Consider the following 18,644-nt stretch of genomic DNA (forward strand, 5'->3'; position numbering starts at 1 on the left):
AATTTAATTGTCTAATCATAAGAGGTTAAGGCAAGGAGCATCAGGAAATACATATACAAATACAAACACATGCACTTTCTAGAACACAACAAGGAAGATCAATAACAAGCCAAGGAGTGCATAGTTTAGGAAATCTGAATTTTATTTTGTGTAATTCAATTTCTTTGTGTTCCTTTGAGTTGTAATTACATTTAACCTTGATTAATTATTGGATTAATCACGTGTAGACGATGAGTGTCTTCAATGGCTCCAAGTGTCTAGAAGCCTCACCTTAGGAATCGTCTAGTTTAAAGTTTTGTAGTTAGCAATCTTTAATTTGTGCTTTGTTAATTGCTTTACGTTAATTACTTGTTTTGCATTGTTGAATTGCTTTGCATTGTTTTTGATCCTGCCTGTTGACCAAAACGCTGGAGCTTTGCCTCGTCAAACTTGGATCGACGTATGCGCCGTGTCAGCCTCCGTCCTTCACCGCGATCCACCTCAAGAACCTGCAAAAGACGAAACGGCGCCGCTGCGACTGATTGCGCTCCGACGCCCAAGTCAGCGACTGAACCACCAATTACCCAAGAGTAAAACTCAAGAACTCTAAGGAACCGTAACCAGTTCTCTCTCAATGTACTCTCGTTCTCGCAGTTGTAAAGAATTAATCTAAACACGTGCGTACCTCAGAAGTTCGTTGGAAACTCTTATATACCTGGATACTTTCTCTCTCCTGGCAGTTACACATCTGGACACGTGGCTCGCATCCAGCTGTACACGTGCCTTCATCTGGAGCATCCTTGACTTGGGCGCTACTTCTGACTCTTCTTTGGCTAAGTTACTTATGCATGATACTACTCAGTGCATAGTTGCCTTGAAGCGTGATCTCTTCTGGATGGCGAGTTCGGGTGCCTTCGTTCACACCTTCCCTGTGGTCTCGCCGGCCGCCTTCATGATCTGCCCTACCTGCTTCACCGTGTATGTTCAAGTGTGCTATCTCCCGAGCTCGTTCTCTGGCCAGCTGGGAAATGACCATCTGCCTTCATCTTCGGCGATGTTCTCACTTTCGGCGATCTCTAACTACGAGGTCGCCTGGGTTCGCATCTGGAGACTTCATCTTCAACCCGGTGACCGCCGGTTCTGGTGTGTTGGAGATCGGAGCACGCCAACTTAATAACTGGCGACTACACGAGCCCCCCGACTTCCTTCCCTTCTAGCCAGCCAGGCGTCCCATCAACACGCCTATACAATAGCTTGATGCCACGTCATCACTTCCGACTACCAGGGCAGTACAATTTTCCTTTGCATAAAAATTGAATTTTCATTCCTAATTGTGATCTAAGTAAATTACTTAGAAAAAGAATTGTATGAAGTCTTGAGGGATAGGTTTTGGCAAGGAAAGACTTGGTACTTAAGAGATCCTAGTGATCCACCTCTCTTTCTTGGAAAGCTACCTTCATTTCTTTCCTTTTCTTTCTTGAGGTAAAATAGTTTTAACACAAAGCTTTAGTCATGTCAACTCACTCCTCTAAATCTAGTGAAAGTGATATAAAGTCCATTAAAACTCTTTTAAAACAAGTAGCCAAGGACTTTCAATCACTCTCATATAGACAATTGGAAAATGAGGTACAAATTAAAGAGTTGAAAATGGCTAAAGAAAAGGATGAAAGCTCTCAAAAATCTAAAAAAATATATTCACATGCATCTAGTTCTCCCAATCATGAATCATATGGGGAACAACGCCTTAGGATCAAAGAATATTATAAACCACCCCCTAGGAGAGCTAGAAAAGAAAGAAAAGAAAACACTAAGGAGGTTAGGGTAGATCTACCTTATTTCCATGGGAAAGAAAATGTAGAAGCCTATCTAGATTGGGAAATGAAGGTAGAACAATTGTTTGCTTGCAACCATGTGAGTGAAGAAAAGAAAGTACCTTTAGCCACCTTAATTTTTCAAGGAAATGCTATGAATTGGTGGATTGCCCTAAAAAGAGAGAGACATCTCCACAAGGACCCTCCCATTACATATTGGAATGACCTTAGGGGAGCCTTGAGATGTCGCCATATTCCCTCATACTACAGTAGGAAGTCAATGGACAAACTCCAAGGACTTCATCAAAAAAATCTAAGTGTAGAAGAATATTGGCAAAAGATGGTGTTATATATAGAAAGGACAGGGATTAACGAAGACAATCATACCACCATATCTAGGTTTTTAAGTGGTCTCAAACTTGAGATAAGAAACAAAGTTGAACTTTTATCTTATAGAGATTTAAATGACTTGATTCAACTTAGCATTAAAGTTGAAAAACAAATTTTGAGAAAACAATCAAGGCAAAAACAAAGTTCATACTCTGTATCTTATGACAAGGATGAGTTCCAAAGAGGGGAAGAACATATAAAAGAAACATCTCTAAAGCTTTCCTAAAACCTAGCCGAGCATATCTCACACACTCAAGCTAAAGAAATTCAATGTTTAGAATGTCTTGGTAAGGGTCATTTAGCATCTAATTGTTCCAATGAAAGATCTATGATCTTAAGGAACAAAGATGAATATAGTAGCCAAGAAAAAGAAACTAGTGTGAGTGAAGAAAATGAGAAAAAGAAGAAGAAAGAAATAGAAAAGGCAAGTGAGGGGTTGTGTGAATCTAGAAAGAATGAGGAATATCTTACAACATCCCTTACAAGCATAGTGAAAAAAGAACCCTTAAAAGGGGATTGCATAGGTAAATATATAGTAGTTTATGATTACCTAAGCTACCTTAGGGAAGTTTTCTTAGTGTTTAGGGCTAATAGTTTGTTTGCTAATAGTGATAAATGTACTTTCTATGTTGATAGTGTAGTGTCTTTGGTTTTTATAGCTAACAAAAATGGGGTACATGTTGACCCCGAGAAAATCAAAGCCATCCAAGAATGCCCAACACAACAAAATGTCGGAGATGTTAGGAGTTTTCATGGTCTAACAAGTTATAAAAGGAGAATTGATCCTAACTTCTCAAGTCTAACTTCACCACTCAATGAGTTAGTGAAGAAAGACATTCCATTTTGTTGGATGGAGAAGCATGAGCAAGCCTTTTAAAGGTTGAAAGCTCAACTTACCAATGCACCCATTCTAGCTTTACCAAACTTTGTAAAAACTTTTGAGCTAGAGTATGATGCATTGGGAGTAGGAATAAGTGTTGGGTTGTTGCAAGGTGGGCACCTAATTGCATATTTTATTGAAAAACTTCATGGTGCAACCCTCAACTACCCCATCTATAACAAAGAGCTCTATACACTTGTGAAGACACTACATGAGTCTTTAAAATATTTAAAGAGTCAACACAAGTTAAGAATACATGCAAAGTGGATGGGATTTCTTGAGCAAATTCCATATGTTATTAAATACAAGAAGGGCAATACAAATATTGTGGTGGATGCTCTATCAAGGAGACATGCCTTCTTTTTAAAACATGGAGCCCAAATTCTTGGATTTGATAACCTACCTAAATTTTATCAAGATTTTACACCCATTTTTGCTAAGTACCAACATAGAGCACATGGAGGGTTTTATGTTTATGAGGGGTACTTATTTAAAGAAGAAAAAATTCACATACCCCAAATAACACATAGAAAACTCCTTGTAAATGAGTCACATAAAGAAGAAATTCTTCATGAAGGAGAACTCATGGGCCAATTTAGAGTTGATAAAACTCTAGAGCTTTTAAAAGGAAAATTCTTTTGGTCACCAATGAGAAATGATGTTCAAAGACATTACCCTAGATGCATTTCTTATTTTATAACAAACTCTAAGGCAATGTCTCATGAACTCTATGCTCCTTCACCTTTTGCAAGTGCTCCATGGGAAGACATAAGCATAGGATTTATATTAGAACTTCCTAGGACAACAAAAGGTTTTGACTCCATTTTTATGGTTGTGAATAGGCTCTTCTTTAGAGAAGTGGTAAGATGTCATGGATTACCTAAAAGCATAGTTTTGGATAGAGGTCCAAAAGTTATTGGCCATTTTTTGAGGACTCTTTTGGAGAAATTTGGAACTAAGTTGAGAATTTCAATTTCTAGTCATCCTCAAACGAATTGTCAAAACAAAGTTGAAAATATAGCTTTTTCTACTATGCCTAGGGTAATCATGAGAGACAACCACAACTCTAGGGATGAGTATCTTTTCCATATTCAGTCTGCTTACAATAGAGTAGTTCACAAGACTACCAATATTTCCCTATTTGAACTTGTATATGGATTTAACCCTCTTACTTCTTTAGATTTGTTAACCCTTCCTAACCCACAAACTTTTGTGCATAAGGAAGGCGTTACCAAAACTAAATTTGTTAAAAAAATGAATGAGAGGATTAAAGAACAAATACAACAACAAATAGAGAAATATTATGATAAGTTGCCAAAAACAACAGAAAAACAAAAAGAATGGCAACTTAATAGAATTGATTTTTATATAACTGCTCAAACTAACACATTTGCTTTGTTTGATGATTCCCATAGATGGACGTTTGATCCGGGAGGGCGAGCATAGTTGTCAAAGCAAGAGGCTGCTATCCGAGATCGACCTTGTGGATCTGAGGATAGATTTTCTCAAGAAGGAGGAGATGATGGACACCATCCAGCCTCATACAACCCCCTATTAATGACGAGGACGAAGCCTTGGATTTGAGGAAAAATCCTTTTCAAGAGGGAGGGGATGATGGAAGAGGCCCCGACACCAATCCATTGAAAGGCCACCAAAATGTCAAATTGAGGCAACCACTAGAGTTATAGTCAAAGAGGGGTCAAGAGGACGCATTCTACATGTCATAAACTCTAGTGTAGATTAGATTTTAATTTCTTATCAAAATTAGCATAGGAACTTTATTTGTAATTTTTCTTAGAATTAATTTTGGCACCTAAAACACCAACCTAGGTAAACTTAGAGTTTCTAAAAACCTCTAAAATTATCTAGGCCGGTCTAGGAAGCCCATGGAAGGGGTGAGAATACAAACTAGACACACCCCTCCCCATGTGCTCATTTAGGCTCCACTTTCACTACAAAAAAAATCAATTTTAGCGACCACCGAATTCGGTCGCTAAAATCACTATAATCGGTCGCTAATCATATCTGCGACCGAAACAGTCACCAAATAAAGATGGAAGCGAAAACCCTGGTCACAAAGCCGTTAGCGACCGAATTATAAAGTGGTCGCTACTTTGCAACCGAAATATCGGTGGCTAAATCGGTCACAGAGAATTTGGTCACCAAAATTTAGAAACTAAATTAGCAACCGCAAATTCGGTTGCTAAATTTGTCGCAGATAAATTTAGTCACCAAAATTCGAAAACCAAATTAGCAACCGAAATTTCGGTGACTAAATCAGTCGCAGAAAATTTGGTCACAGAAATTCAAAATCCAAATTAGCTACCCAAATTTCGATGGCTAAATCGGTGGCTGAATTAGAAGGTGATAGCAACCACCATTTTCGGTCGCTAAAAAGAAATCTTTTGGTGACTAAATGGAGATTTCTACAGCGACAGATTTGATTTCGGTGGCTAAATAGCCACCAAATCAATTTCGGTGGCTATTTTTATTTGTATTATTAATACCTATTTAAAATTGTATTTTGACCATTTTATAAAAAAAATCAGACCTGCTTATAAAGATACTCAAAATTCAATCAAGCTAAATTGTAATGAACTTCAAATACATAGTTTAAGAAGAAGTTGTGCTCAAATTAAAGGTAAATCATACTACACAACTAAAACTGTTGAAAACTAGTTAAAAGAGTCAAATCTATGATATAGTTTAACATATAACTAATCTTCTTCTGAACTGTCATCTCTACTCTGGTCTCCTTTATGATGTCCACTGGTAGTAGGATCTGAAGAGCCTGATGCGGGATTATTCATTTGAATGTGTTGTAGGATGAGTTGCATCTTCTCATCTTGTTTGCGCATGCGTTCACTTTGCTCTTCATGAGTTTTCATCAATAGCTCCATCTTTTCTTCAAGTGTCCGCTCCTTGACACGTTTTGTCATAAGTTCATCATTTAGCTTTTGAATAATCTCACGCATTTCTTCTATTTGATGGACTACTGGAGCTTGACTTGCAGCAGAGTGAACACTTGTTGAACTATTAAACCTTTTGCTCAATACACCAAGACCATAGACATTCCCTTTTTTATTTCCACTTCCAACAACATCGATGTATATTTCATTGTCATCAATAGAGGCAACATGAGAGTTTTGCGAAGATGCGCTTTCAAGCATTTGCTGTTGTTGGGCTTCTTCTCGACGTTTCTTATATTTCTCTTGAAAATGAAGTCAAATTGATTATTGCGAAGAAAACATATAGTAAAAATTAAACTATAACAAATTTTAAACATACCGCAAGGTCGCGAGTCTTGTCATTGACCCATTCTCCAGTCTTCAATTTCTTTGTTCTCTCTACAACCTCCCAAGCAGTTGGTTGTCGTTCAAGCTCTTTAGTCTACATAAATTCAATAAAAAGATATAATAGATTGTATTTAAATTAAATATAGAAAGAGAAGAAATATAATAATATTACCATTTTCTCAAAGTGAGCTGCGGTTGATATGGAACCACCACAGTAGGCTGAGGCTCCCTTCTCAACAGCCCGATTCGCCTTGGCAATAGCACTCTTGTTCTGGAATTCTGTAGAACTCCAATGCTGGTCCAAGGTTGCTCGAACAAGTTGTGGAATCCAGGTCCCCTTATCTTGACCATGCCTAACTTTACTCATAGCATTTTTAAAGATACGGGAGGCTTTTGTATCAAAAATGGATCTAATGAGTTGGTCTTGTTCCATATCCCACCTATACTCTTTCTGCATGTAAAATAAATTAGAAAAAAAACATTGTAGAAAAATAAAATATCATTTTAAATGTAATCATAACTCAAATTACCTTGAACTCTCCAAACCATCTATCTTTAAGCTCAAGACGAACCTTCTTCCAAGTGGGACTGGGTTCATCATATTTTTGCTTGATGATTCGTGAGATTACATTGGAAGGTCCATTTGCAGGTGAAAAACTATGTTCAAAACATATTGTCAAAATGATATATGAAAATTAGATCATATTTACGAATTAAAATTAGATTAAAATATACTTACTCTCCTCTTTCTGCATGAAGCCAGGGTCTTTGATCAACTACATTGCCAGACTCATTGTCAGGTGTAAGAGAGTCTTGTATCGGTGAAGGTTGATTCATAGTTGGCTCTGTAGAAAAGGTAGTAGGATTTGATTCTCCTACATGATGTTCAATATCTTGTCCGTGAAGTGTAGGAAGTGGGGCGGCTCCTTCATAAATAGGATGTGTAGACTCCATAGTTGTTGGAAGAACAAACGAAGGGGGAATGTTGGTATTGGGTAAAGATATATCATCAACACGAACACCTCGACCATCACGATTAGGTGGTCTACGACCACCACCTCTACCCCTTGGTGTCATCTGCAAGTAAAAAATATTACATATATAAGATGTAATTAATACAATAATCAAAGTGGATCAATCAATTTTGAATAAACAAATAAAGTAATCATGATCAAAAGACTCAAACCTGATTGTGTTTTCTACAACCAAATATGTCAACCAAATATGTCAGTTATCTTCCCTGTTATTCACTACAATTATGGGAAACCACAATAAAATTAATGTTAAACATAATTTGGACAAGGTATACAATCAATTTTAATGCATGAATTACCGAAGAGGTATCTGTGTCACTGAAATCACTCTCAATGTTATCCTCACTTGAAATGTATTCCTCCTCGTATTGTTCATCTATGTTTGTTTCATTTAGTAATTGTATATCTACTTCTTCTCCCCCCCCATCAACATCATCAAGAGAATCATGAATGAATTCTGGATCAACATGTAGCACTACTTCAAGTTGTAGAAGCTCATCATCTTGGTATGGAGTGTCATGCTCAACCTCACTTATTGTGTTATCAATGATTCTAATACGAGCTTTTGTTTTAATTACTCCCAACCAACCTTGGTGTCCCTCTGGATATTTGGTGTAATAAACTTGCTCTGCCTGTTGGGCAAATATGAATGGATCATATGCTTTATTATATCTCCGTGATTCTTTTACTTGAACGATCTCATAGTTCTTATCTACTTTGGTTCCTATATTAGGAGTATTATCAAACCATTCACACTGGAAGAGAACTACATTCATTATTGGAAAGCCAGTATACTCCAATTGAATAATATTAGACAATATTCCATAAAAATCTGACTCTGATTGACCATTGGTTCCTCGTACATAAACACCATAGTTAGTGGAATTCATGCCTTCACTCCAAAGAACAGTGTGAAATTTGTATCCATTGATAACATAGATAGACCATGATTGAACTTTTCTCTTAGGACCCCATGCTAAGTTAACCAATAATGGATCTTCAATATTATTTTCTGGATTTAGAACCTAAACAAAAGATTATAAATTACACAATGTCTATCTAAAAGTAAAATTTGTATAAAAGGCAAATTAAAAACATACATATTGTTTGAACCATGTAGCAAAATAGGATGAAATGTATTGGCCAATTTGAGCTTCGGAAGCAGTAGGACTAATCTCTCTTAAATATTCAACATAAATACTGCAACAAAGAAATTGATTATTCAAACCTCATGCAACATAATTAACTTTCTTTTCAAATGAGTGAACATTGTCTTACTCAAAGTATGGTTGAACCTTTTCACAGTTTTGAAGAACATACAATTGGGCAGCATCAAAGTCTTTTTGATTTAGATAATATGTCATGCATTTTCCGATTTCTCTTCCTGGATAATTGAAAATTGAAATAGGAGGAGCACGTGAAGAACCCTCGCCTACTTCAAGATTACGAGGGATCCTAGTCCTTCTTGTTTCAACATGATCAGGATAATAAAATGAGGCAAATGTAGATGTTTCCTCCACCAAGTAAGCTTCACAAATAGAGTCTTCCACCCTCGCTTTATTTTTTACTTTTTTTTTAGGGAGTGTAAGAACCTAAAAAAGAATTGTACATAATTTTAAATATTAAATAAATAAACAACAAATATTATAATAGTGATTAGTAATTTTATACCTCTCAAATGGATACATCCAACGATATTGGACTGGACCACCAACTTTTGCCTCGTAAGGTAGATGAATTGGAAGATGTTCCATGGAATCAAAGAAGCTTGGTGGAAATATTTGTTCCAATTTACACAATAACACAGGAATATTTTCTTCCATAACTCTTAGGTGTTCAACATTTAGTGTTGTCGAACTTAATTCTCTGAAGAAAAGACTAAGTTCAATAAGAACTTTCCAGATTGATTTTGGTAATGCGTCAAATGCAATTGGAAGCAAACGTTGCATGAACACTTGACAATCATGACTTTTCATGCCATGTAACTTGCCTTGATTAAGGTCAACACATCTACCCAAATTGGAAGCATATCCATCTGGAAGCTTCAGTTCTTTAACCCATTTACAAATAAAGACTCTTTGGGATTTCGTAAATGTATATGCTGCTTTTGGTTTGATAAGTTTGCCACCACCAATGTCTTTCAACTCTAGCTCTTTTCGATTGCATATTTGTGCTACATCCAATCGAGCCTTGTTTGTGTCCTTAGTTTTTCCTTTGATATCCATCACAGTGTCAAACACATTTCTCTCTGTGTGCATAACATCAATATTGTGACGTAAAAGTTGAGTTTTCCAATATGGCAACCTCCAAAATATACTTTGTTTCTTCCAATTATGTTTAATACCATATTCAGGAATATTTTGTTGTTCTTGTAATTCAGTGCAAACTGGTAAGTGTGCAACCCTATTCCAAATGTCAAGACTAGACAAACGTGGAGGAGGGGGATCAGTCTCAACAAACTTCTTCTTGAATGCCTTTTTATTCTTCCTAAATTGATGATCAGGTGAAAGAAATTGACGATGACAGTCAAAAAAGGATATCTTGTGGCTATGACTAAGATAAAAAGTCTTTATTCTTTCCATGCATATAGGGCAAGAAAGTCTACCAGAAGTCATCCAACCCGATAACATGCCGTAAGCTGGAAAGTCATTAATTGTCCACATCAAAGCAGCTTTCATCATAAAATTTTGCCTTAGTGACACGTCATAAGTCAATATCCCTTCAGTCCACAAGGTGCATAAGTCATCTATAAGTGGTTGCAAGAACACATCAATCTTATGCTTTGGATTTGAAGGACCTGGAACTAAGATTGTCAAAAACATAAACTCTCTCTTCATGCACATGGAAGGCGGAAGGTTGTATGGGGTTAGGATAACTGGCCAACAAGAATAACTTTTTCCATATTGACCAAAAGGATTAAACCCATATGCACATAAATCTAATCTGACATTTCTTGGGTCTTGACTAAAATCTGGATGCATTCTATCAAAATGCTTCCAAGCTTCTCCATCAGATGGATGAGACAAAATAGACGGGTCCCTTTGATTCTCACTATGCCATCTCATGTGAGGTGCAGTTGCCATTGAAGAGTATAACCTTCTAAGTCTAGGAATGATGGGAAAGTACCACATTTTCTTAATAGCAATTTTCTTTTCAATTCCCCTCCTAGTGACTGTCTTATATCGCTCCATTCCACAAATAAAGCAATTAGTTATACTTTTATGACAATGTTCCCTATAATACAACATGCATCCTTTTGGACAACAATCAATTTTCGTACAACCCAAACCCAATTTTTCCACTGACTTCTTAGCTTGGAAAAAATTATTAACCATTCGATGATCTTTGGGCATAGTCTCCCCCATAAGTTGGACCATTCTATTGAAACATCCTTCAGACATATTATAATCAGATTTCAAGCTTAGAGCTTCCAAAGAAGCTGACAATTCTGAGTGATTCTCGCATCCTTCCCACAAGGGTGCTTGTGCAGCCGCAAGCATGTTAAAAAAATTTCGAGTTTCAAGATCAGGATTTTCCTCCATGTACTCAGATCCAATAACACTCTCTGTGATGTGATTCCAATAGCCACATAGAACAAGATTCTTGACATTTTTAGGAATCACCTTGAGCTGGACATTATAGAGGCACTTTTCTTAGAGTTGGATCATTGTTCTAAGACAAGAACTCACCAAAAACTAGTACCAAATCCCAAACTCATTTGGATGCTCCACATATTGTCAAATTGAACCAACAAAGAGAGGTAAAATTGAAAGGACCGAACAGAATTGAATAAGCAAACATATGAACCGAACAAAATTGAAATTAAAAGACAAGAACAGAATATAGGTGCTGGAAAAACAGAAAAACTGAACCAAACAACTCAAGAACACAAGACAACATGAACAATTGAAAGAGAAGAAAGGAAGGAGAAGAGAATGCTCATGAAGATGGAAGAAATGTTGGATGATCTCGCCACTAGAAGTGTGGAATGCTCCTAGATGAGAGTGATGCCGCCACTTGAGGACTCCAATGATCCATCAAGATAAGACTAGAGAAGAAGGCTCCAAAAGCTCTCCAAAGTTCACTCAAAATTTTAGTAGAGTTTTCTTAGATTAATTCCAATCTGAATTTTACAAAGGAAGCACCTCTATTTATAGCCTAAGGTGCTGAAAAATAGGTGGGAAATTTCAAATAAACTCATTTGAAATTCCCACCGAAAACAAGTCACATGGGAGGTGTGACCTTTTTCTACTATGACACCTCCCAAAAACTACACCTACACCACTCTCCTGAGTCACATGGGTAATGTGACTTTATTTTACATTTTCACACTCCTTTATTTAATAACCACACCTCCTAAAACTATACAAGAGTATTTCAAAGCTTGGCCTTGCCCCTCATGGGATGGACTTGGGCTCTTTAGGCTTTGGCCTTCTTGGGCTTGGGCTTGGGCTTTGGGCTTGGGCCTCATCTTTATTTTATGTCTTCTTTTAATTTTGAGAAGACTAGAAGGAAGAACTTCAAATGTGAGGGTGGATGTCCTCTTCCTCCATTAATAAAAGCCTCCTTTATTTGATTCTCATCACTCTGGTTGCATGCAATGTGCATTTGAGGGCCCCACATGATCCCTTATCATTTGATGGAAACGACCTAATTCTTCTCTTTGTTCACAAGTTCCATAACATGAACTCGAAACATCCACTAGGGGGGATTGTGGCAATTCTTCACCATGATTTGTCCACCAATAATAATTAGGCATGAATCCCTCTTGATAAAGATCCCACCCAACTTGATCCACATACTTGAAAACTTTACAACTACATTTAATACAAGGACATCTTAACATTTCACCTTGTTCTTGAAACTTTTCTTGACTAATAACATATTGTAGGAACTCATACACTCCTTCTCTAAATTCCTCTGTCAGATGTTTGTTTCTGTCCAATCTTTTATACATCCACTTTCTACCTTCGGGGATTTCCATTAATGCAATCTGACTACAACAAATTCTTAATGTATACACTTGTTTTAGGAGAGAGAAAACAGAACACTGAATGGAGAAAGTAAAAAATGGATGCAAATATGAAAGTATTGGGTTGACAGGAAGAGAAACATACCTTTGTTGGTTCACTTTGTAACTGATCTTGGGAGGAGGTTCTATTATTTATATAAAGCTGTGGCTATATATATTTTTCCTATAGACAAGAGAGACGAAGAATATCATATTGAATCAAAAGATCATTAAAATAAGTAAAACTAGCTTCAACCTAATAATAAAGGTTTAGTCACCATCATCGAAAACTAATAAAAATTGAGATATAATCAACCATTGATTAGCCATATTGCCAACAGTTTCATCCTGATATCATACAAAAGAATAAGAAAGAAGAAACTACAAACTAAGGAAATGAATGCAGAGGCAAGTTTAGATCAGAGGGAAAAATCTTTCACCTTTTATTTTTTAAAGTTCAACCATTAATTTGGTCCCTATAGTTGAACAAACTTTACATTTTAGTCTCATGTAAAGATCATATTTTTAGTCTTATACGTACTATTGTAATCTCTTTTAATTTCTATGAATTTAAACATTGAGACTAACAGATTAAAAATGGTATGCATAAAAACTAAAAGTAATCAAAATAATGAGTGAGATAATGGCCTTTTTTTAATATTGATTGTGATTTTTCAGTAAAAAATAAATTTTATGCACTCTGTTCTAAAGTGACATCAATTGGAATGGTGTCCGAAATTAGTAAATAAGGAAGAATTTTGGAGAGTTAATTGCATATGAAAGATAAAAACACCACATTGCACAACATTAATGTAGTATTATAAACATACACATGTAACAATGATAAAACAAGATAATTTTGTAACTCCAAAAGGTTCACTCTAAGAAAGGTGGAGTAAAACACAACAATACTTGAGAAAAAGAAAAATACCTGAGGAACAACAATTGCTAGATTTAGAACTCCTATGGCCAATCCTGCATAACCAAGAGGCATCTTGAGATCAGAAACATTAAAAGACCAAATATTCAGGATATCAAAACTATCTACAACTAATACCAACCTTGGCCACCTCCTGAATCAGCCGTCAACTCTGCTGTGACAGCAAATGGAACACTATAGGTAATCTGCCACAGATATGGGAAATTTATTATGTCATGCACTCCCTTAGGTATTTAATAAAGCTAATAGAATGATTGCTTGAGAAGATCTATAAGGAAACAAAATCTGGTGGTGCAACAAATAGTTTAAATGTAAAAGTCAAACAACTCATTCATTGATTTTAGCTCCAGGCATTTGTCAACTAAGGCAAAAAGCCCATTCTCAGTTACATGACGACAGCTCCAAAGAAAAATGGTCTGAACAAAAACAATAAGCTATCATTTATAATGCAATGGAATATCACAAACATCGAATATAAACCAGTGAAGATTGATGATCAGGCTCATACAGACAGTGAGATTATTGAAATGCCATTTCGTAGACAATTGTAATTTTTCTTTTGACCATGAGCTTCAGTATAAACCCTTTGTTCTGATGTTCTATATATTAGTTTCTTTTGTTATGGAAGGAGGACAATAATTGAACACAAAAACCTAACATTCAAGTTCTTATAACTTGCCTCCAACTTTGGACAACTCCTTACAATGCCAAACAGAGATTCATCCGTGATAAATGTACCTCCAACATTCAGATGTTGTAAAGACCTAGTTCTGGTTATCTGTTGTTAGAAGCAAAGGGAAATAAAAACAAAACAACACATTAATTGACAATGTATTGATTTTTTCTTGGAATGTGTCCTAATTTAGGTTTGAGGACAAATTTTGTGGCTATCAGCTGAAATCCAAATAGCTATTAGTCAAACTAGAAACAGAAAATAACAATTCCTTAACCTGACAAATGTCAGAATACTATCTGCACAATCTAGTCATGATAAACTCCCAAAACTAATCTAATTTCATTCCAACTGGAATAGTCTGCACAAAATGATTATATGTTGGAATGGCAAGTGAGACACACATTGAATTCAAAAGATCAATCAAAAGAATGACCCATATTTATAATATTTTAAAATTTTGGGTTGGATTTAATTTCAAGTTTACTCGTATAAGATGATAGAGATTTTCAGGGAGCTGAAAACAAGTATTGTGATTTAATCCCCTTCTATTTTCTAACATCATTCCATGTAATATGTCCCAAACCCAAGCATGTGAGTTACAAAATCAAAACAATAGCATACCAGTTGGTAAATCATCCAAAGGTTGTCATGAAACAATTATCCCAAACGCTTAAGCAGTTAGTGAAGGCACATGAATCTCATACACTTTTTATGCAAGAGCTCTTTGGGCTTAAAAGGTTTGTGTTTCAATTGAAAATTTACTAAGAAAATTGGGTGCAATAAGGATCAAACTCTGGACTACTTGGTCATAGAAGCTTTGATACATATGAAAAACCTTTATATCCAACAAGTTTAACACAGTTGAATGAAATAAATGTTCATCCTGAATATTCAATGAATTTTAAATGCAACAAAAATAAAAGTGACCATAAAAAGTACTCTTGCAACATATCCAGTGGCTGATGAATTCTACTACAACACTGATTTACAAAATGGTCTGACAGGGCAACAAAGATTTTGGTTTTAAAGTGGAATTTATAGTAATACACCAAGAAACATAATTATAAGAATCTTACAATTCATGATTTGAATCACACAATTGGATTAGTCATCGTTCATATCAAGTGAAGAATCACACATAACCATGAATCTTAAATACATGATTGAATTGGAATGATTTTGTATCACCAATATAAATGATGCAGTTCAACAATTAATTGTTTTTATGTTTATTTTTACTTCACTTTTACCACTTCATATCAAAGCAATTGAGTTGATAAGCTTAAACTTAAATGAAAAGAAACCTGATTTTGTATCACCAATATAAATGATGCAGTTCAACAATTAATTTCTTTTTTTTTTTGTTTATCTTTACTTCACTTTTACCACTTCTTATCAAAGCAATTGAGTTGATAAGCTTAAACAGTTAAACGAAAAGAAACCTAAGGACACTTTTAGCAGTATATTGGGCTCTATTTTTAATCTTCTAAAATAATGGTTTCAAATAAGAATGTGTTGCTTATGACTTTGTCTTGTGAAACTCATGGCTATTTTTTTAGTTTTAACTTATTATGTTGACCATTACTCGTCGTTTATATGATATATTTCAAGCTAACTTTTACCACTTCTTATCAATGCAATAGCATGATGTAGAAACTAGAAAGCATGATGTGTGGCTACATGCATAGCTTCCTCTACATGGCCAAAGTATGAGGTGCCAGATGTTAGCCTTTCAACCCATTCCTTAACCTCCAGTATCATTTAGCATTTTTTAGTGTGCCAAAGTATACTATGCTTTAACTTCACTCCTACTCAAAAATGCATAAAACCTCCCCCTCTAAACCCTTTGTACAATGTCCTCATCATTCTGTTTTGTTGAGCACCAATTCATTAACTCTTTCTTCCCACCGTTAAGCTCCATTAATCCCCATGATCCCTTTAGGAATAATGAAGCCTTCCAGAGGAAAGCTTCCTCTTCCCATCATTATCATCACAACCTGTGTTCTTGTTTTTGTGGCTATCTTGTATGCAGAGAGACTCAGTTTCCTCTCTTCCAAGTCCATTTTCAAGTTCAAACCATGTCCTAGACAAATCACCAAACCAAAGTCGAGTAAGTCAGCTTCTCATATGCCACAACTATATACCTCACCTCATCTTTGCCTTCTTATGTTTTTATCTATTATGAGTTTGATTCTAATGCAATTATATCTCATCATACAATGACAGTCCTAGCAGGTGACAAAAAGCTTCAAGGGAAAAAACTGCTATTTGTTGGGGATTCACTGCAAAGAAACCAGTGGGAGTCTTTTCTCTGCTTGGTAGAATGGGTCATACCTCATAAGCATAAATCTATGAGACTAGCTCATTCGGTCTTCACTGCCAAGGTATTGATATATTGATTGAAATGATGGTCAAATATGTTTACTCAACTCAAACAGCTATTAACTAGAACAAAACTTAGATGCAGTTTTACATATGCTTTTGCTGTTGTTTTCCAATCAGAATTGAAGTTTCACTTCAATAGACAGAACTAAGATGAAGCTTTAAGAAAAGAAAAAAGCCAAAAGAATACGACTCTAGGGGTAGTTATTTTCAATCAATCATATAGCCAAAAGACAGGCATACCGTTCGCTCGCACCGCTCGCACCGTTCGCCTCCGCACGGCTCCGCTCACACCGTTCGTCTCCGATCGGCTCCGCTCACACCTTCGTTCGCCTCTGTTCGTATCTCCGTTCGCACCACGAACATCACCTACAACTTCGTCCTCCTCCGACCACCACTGTAGCTTCCTCCTCCTCCGACCACCGCTGTAGCTTCCTCTGCACCTTTCTTCACTCCTATAAGCAATTTTGGGTATTTCGTGCCCTAACAACACCTGCACTTCCAAATAACTCCAAAGCTTAAAAAAAAACAAATTTTAAATTAAAAAATATAACATTTGTGTAAAATTAAAAATAAATATTAAATAAATATTTAAATATCCATGATAGTAAATATGGATATTTTAATAATTAAAATTTAATAATTAAAAAACTATTTACAATTTAATTCTAAAAATTTATTTATTTTTATAAAATTAAAGTTATTTTAAAGATATCATTTTATTTAAATTTAATTATATAGCATAATTTACTTTTTTTTAAAGGATTAATGGAAAAAGAAACCAGTAATACAACTAATTATTTTTTAAATGGATGAGTACTCATTAATATTCAAAAGTGTGTGTGATCCTTGTATAGTTTTTTAAAATAAAAATGAATTATTATTATTATTAATAGTAGTAAAATAAACAATTATATTTAGCGACCAAAAGAAATTCGATGGCTAAAAAATAAACGTGATTTGGTGGCTGATTCAGTGGTAAAAATAAACAATTATATCTAGCTACCGAAACAAAATCGGTGGCTAAAAACTAAATAAATTTGGTGGCTGATTCGGTGGCAAAAATAAACATTTATATTTAGCGACCAAAAGAAAATCGGTGGCTAAGAAATAAACATAATCGGTGGCTAATTCGGTGGCAGAAAAAAGCAATAAAATTTAGCAACCGAAATAAAATCGGTGGCTAAAAAATAAACATATTCGGTCGCTAATTCGGTTGCAGATATATTTTTCCCAATTTATTCGAAACAGCCACCACTTTAGCGACTAATGGTTTTGTCACTCTCATATTCGGTCGCGGATTCGGTCGCAAAACTAACTAACATGATAAATAATTCAGTCGGTCGCTATTTCGGTCGCAGATCTGACACTACGGGTATTTGGTGGCTATTTCGGTTGCAAATTGCGACCACTAATTTTCGGTCGCTAAATTCGGTGACTAAATTGTTATTTCCTTGTAGTGTTTTGGGAGGGAATTCATTTGAATTTCCCTCCACTTACTTTTGAATTTTCAGCCCTTTAAACACTATAAATTGAGGTGCTTGGCTCTCATTTTGAAAGATTAATTCATTAGTCAAATGCTGCCAATTTTGTGCCATTCTCACTCTTTGCCTAAACTCTCTTAGGATTAGGCTATTAATCTTTCGAAACTTCACCTTCAAGAAGAGTAGGCCTCACCTCTCTCAAAACACACTTCTCATGCACCTCCAAGGCTATCATCACTCCTAGGAGAGCCTTGTTCCGCCAACAATCCATGGAGCTTCTGCTAGTTCACCTCAAAAACCGAATGAAGAAGACACAAATCCATCACAACCTTCCCTACGACTTGAAGTTTTTCTCAAAATTTGTTGCTCAACTTTGATACACAATTGAATTAAATCATTCAAGTCTTTGTAGGGTAAAAGTTCAACCCTATCTCTAATCTCAAGATTGAGTCCACTAAAAAATCTAGCTATGGTGGTGGTCTCATTTTCCCTAATGGAAGCTCGCATCATATATAATTCCATCTTCTGCCTATACTCCTCCACACTCATAGATTTTTGTTGGAGTCTTTGGTGTTTGTCCATTTCCTTGAAAGCTTAGGGTGGCTAAGGGTACCTTTCTTTCCTCACTTACCATATGGCAAGCAAACAATTGTTCTACCTTCATTTCCCAATATAGATTAGCTTTTACATTCTCTTTCCCATGGAAATAAGGTAGATCTACCTTAACCTCCTTAACACTTTCCTTTTCTTTTCCTTCTCTT

General features: G+C 35.7%; 2 protein-coding genes and 1 long non-coding RNA gene across 4 annotated transcripts; 1 reads left to right on the forward strand and 2 right to left on the reverse strand.

Annotated features, from left to right (window-relative positions):
• Positions 1-5,620: 5,620 nt before the first annotated feature.
• Positions 5,621-16,875, reverse strand: LOC137826436 (uncharacterized). The gene is made up of 9 exons (XM_068632393.1): positions 16,643-16,875; positions 13,463-13,526; positions 13,333-13,376; positions 12,508-12,585; positions 7,096-7,433; positions 6,887-7,013; positions 6,529-6,807; positions 6,348-6,450; positions 5,621-6,271 (listed from the first exon to the last, which is right to left on the reverse strand). Exons 5-9 carry the CDS (start codon positions 7,431-7,433, stop codon positions 5,778-5,780), a joined length of 1,341 nt encoding a protein of 446 aa, XP_068488494.1. The 5' UTR covers positions 12,508-12,585; positions 13,333-13,376; positions 13,463-13,526; positions 16,643-16,875; the 3' UTR covers positions 5,621-5,777.
• LOC137826435 (uncharacterized) lies at positions 7,440-11,302 on the reverse strand. Of its 2 annotated transcripts, XM_068632392.1 has the most exons (4): positions 8,669-8,988; positions 8,491-8,590; positions 7,690-8,415; positions 7,440-7,606 (listed from the first exon to the last, which is right to left on the reverse strand). In XM_068632392.1, the coding sequence occupies exons 1-4, from the start codon at positions 8,752-8,754 to the stop codon at positions 7,604-7,606; spliced, it is 915 nt and encodes a 304-aa protein (XP_068488493.1). In that variant the 5' UTR covers positions 8,755-8,988; the 3' UTR covers positions 7,440-7,603. The 2 variants fall into 2 exon arrangements, 1 of the variants encoding a protein (XP_068488493.1); XR_011083502.1 differs by lacking the exon at positions 7,440-7,606 and having other exon boundaries at positions 8,162-8,415; positions 8,669-11,302.
• On the forward strand, positions 15,887-16,446 carry LOC137826437 (uncharacterized). The gene is made up of 2 exons (XR_011083504.1): positions 15,887-16,127; positions 16,244-16,446. It is a non-coding gene; the product is annotated as an uncharacterized lncRNA (long non-coding RNA).
• Positions 16,876-18,644: the final 1,769 nt, after the last annotated feature.

This window comes from Phaseolus vulgaris, chromosome 8 (assembly GCF_000499845.2).
Source record: "Phaseolus vulgaris cultivar G19833 chromosome 8, P. vulgaris v2.0, whole genome shotgun sequence".
Classification (NCBI taxonomy): Eukaryota; Viridiplantae; Streptophyta; class Magnoliopsida; order Fabales; family Fabaceae; genus Phaseolus; species Phaseolus vulgaris.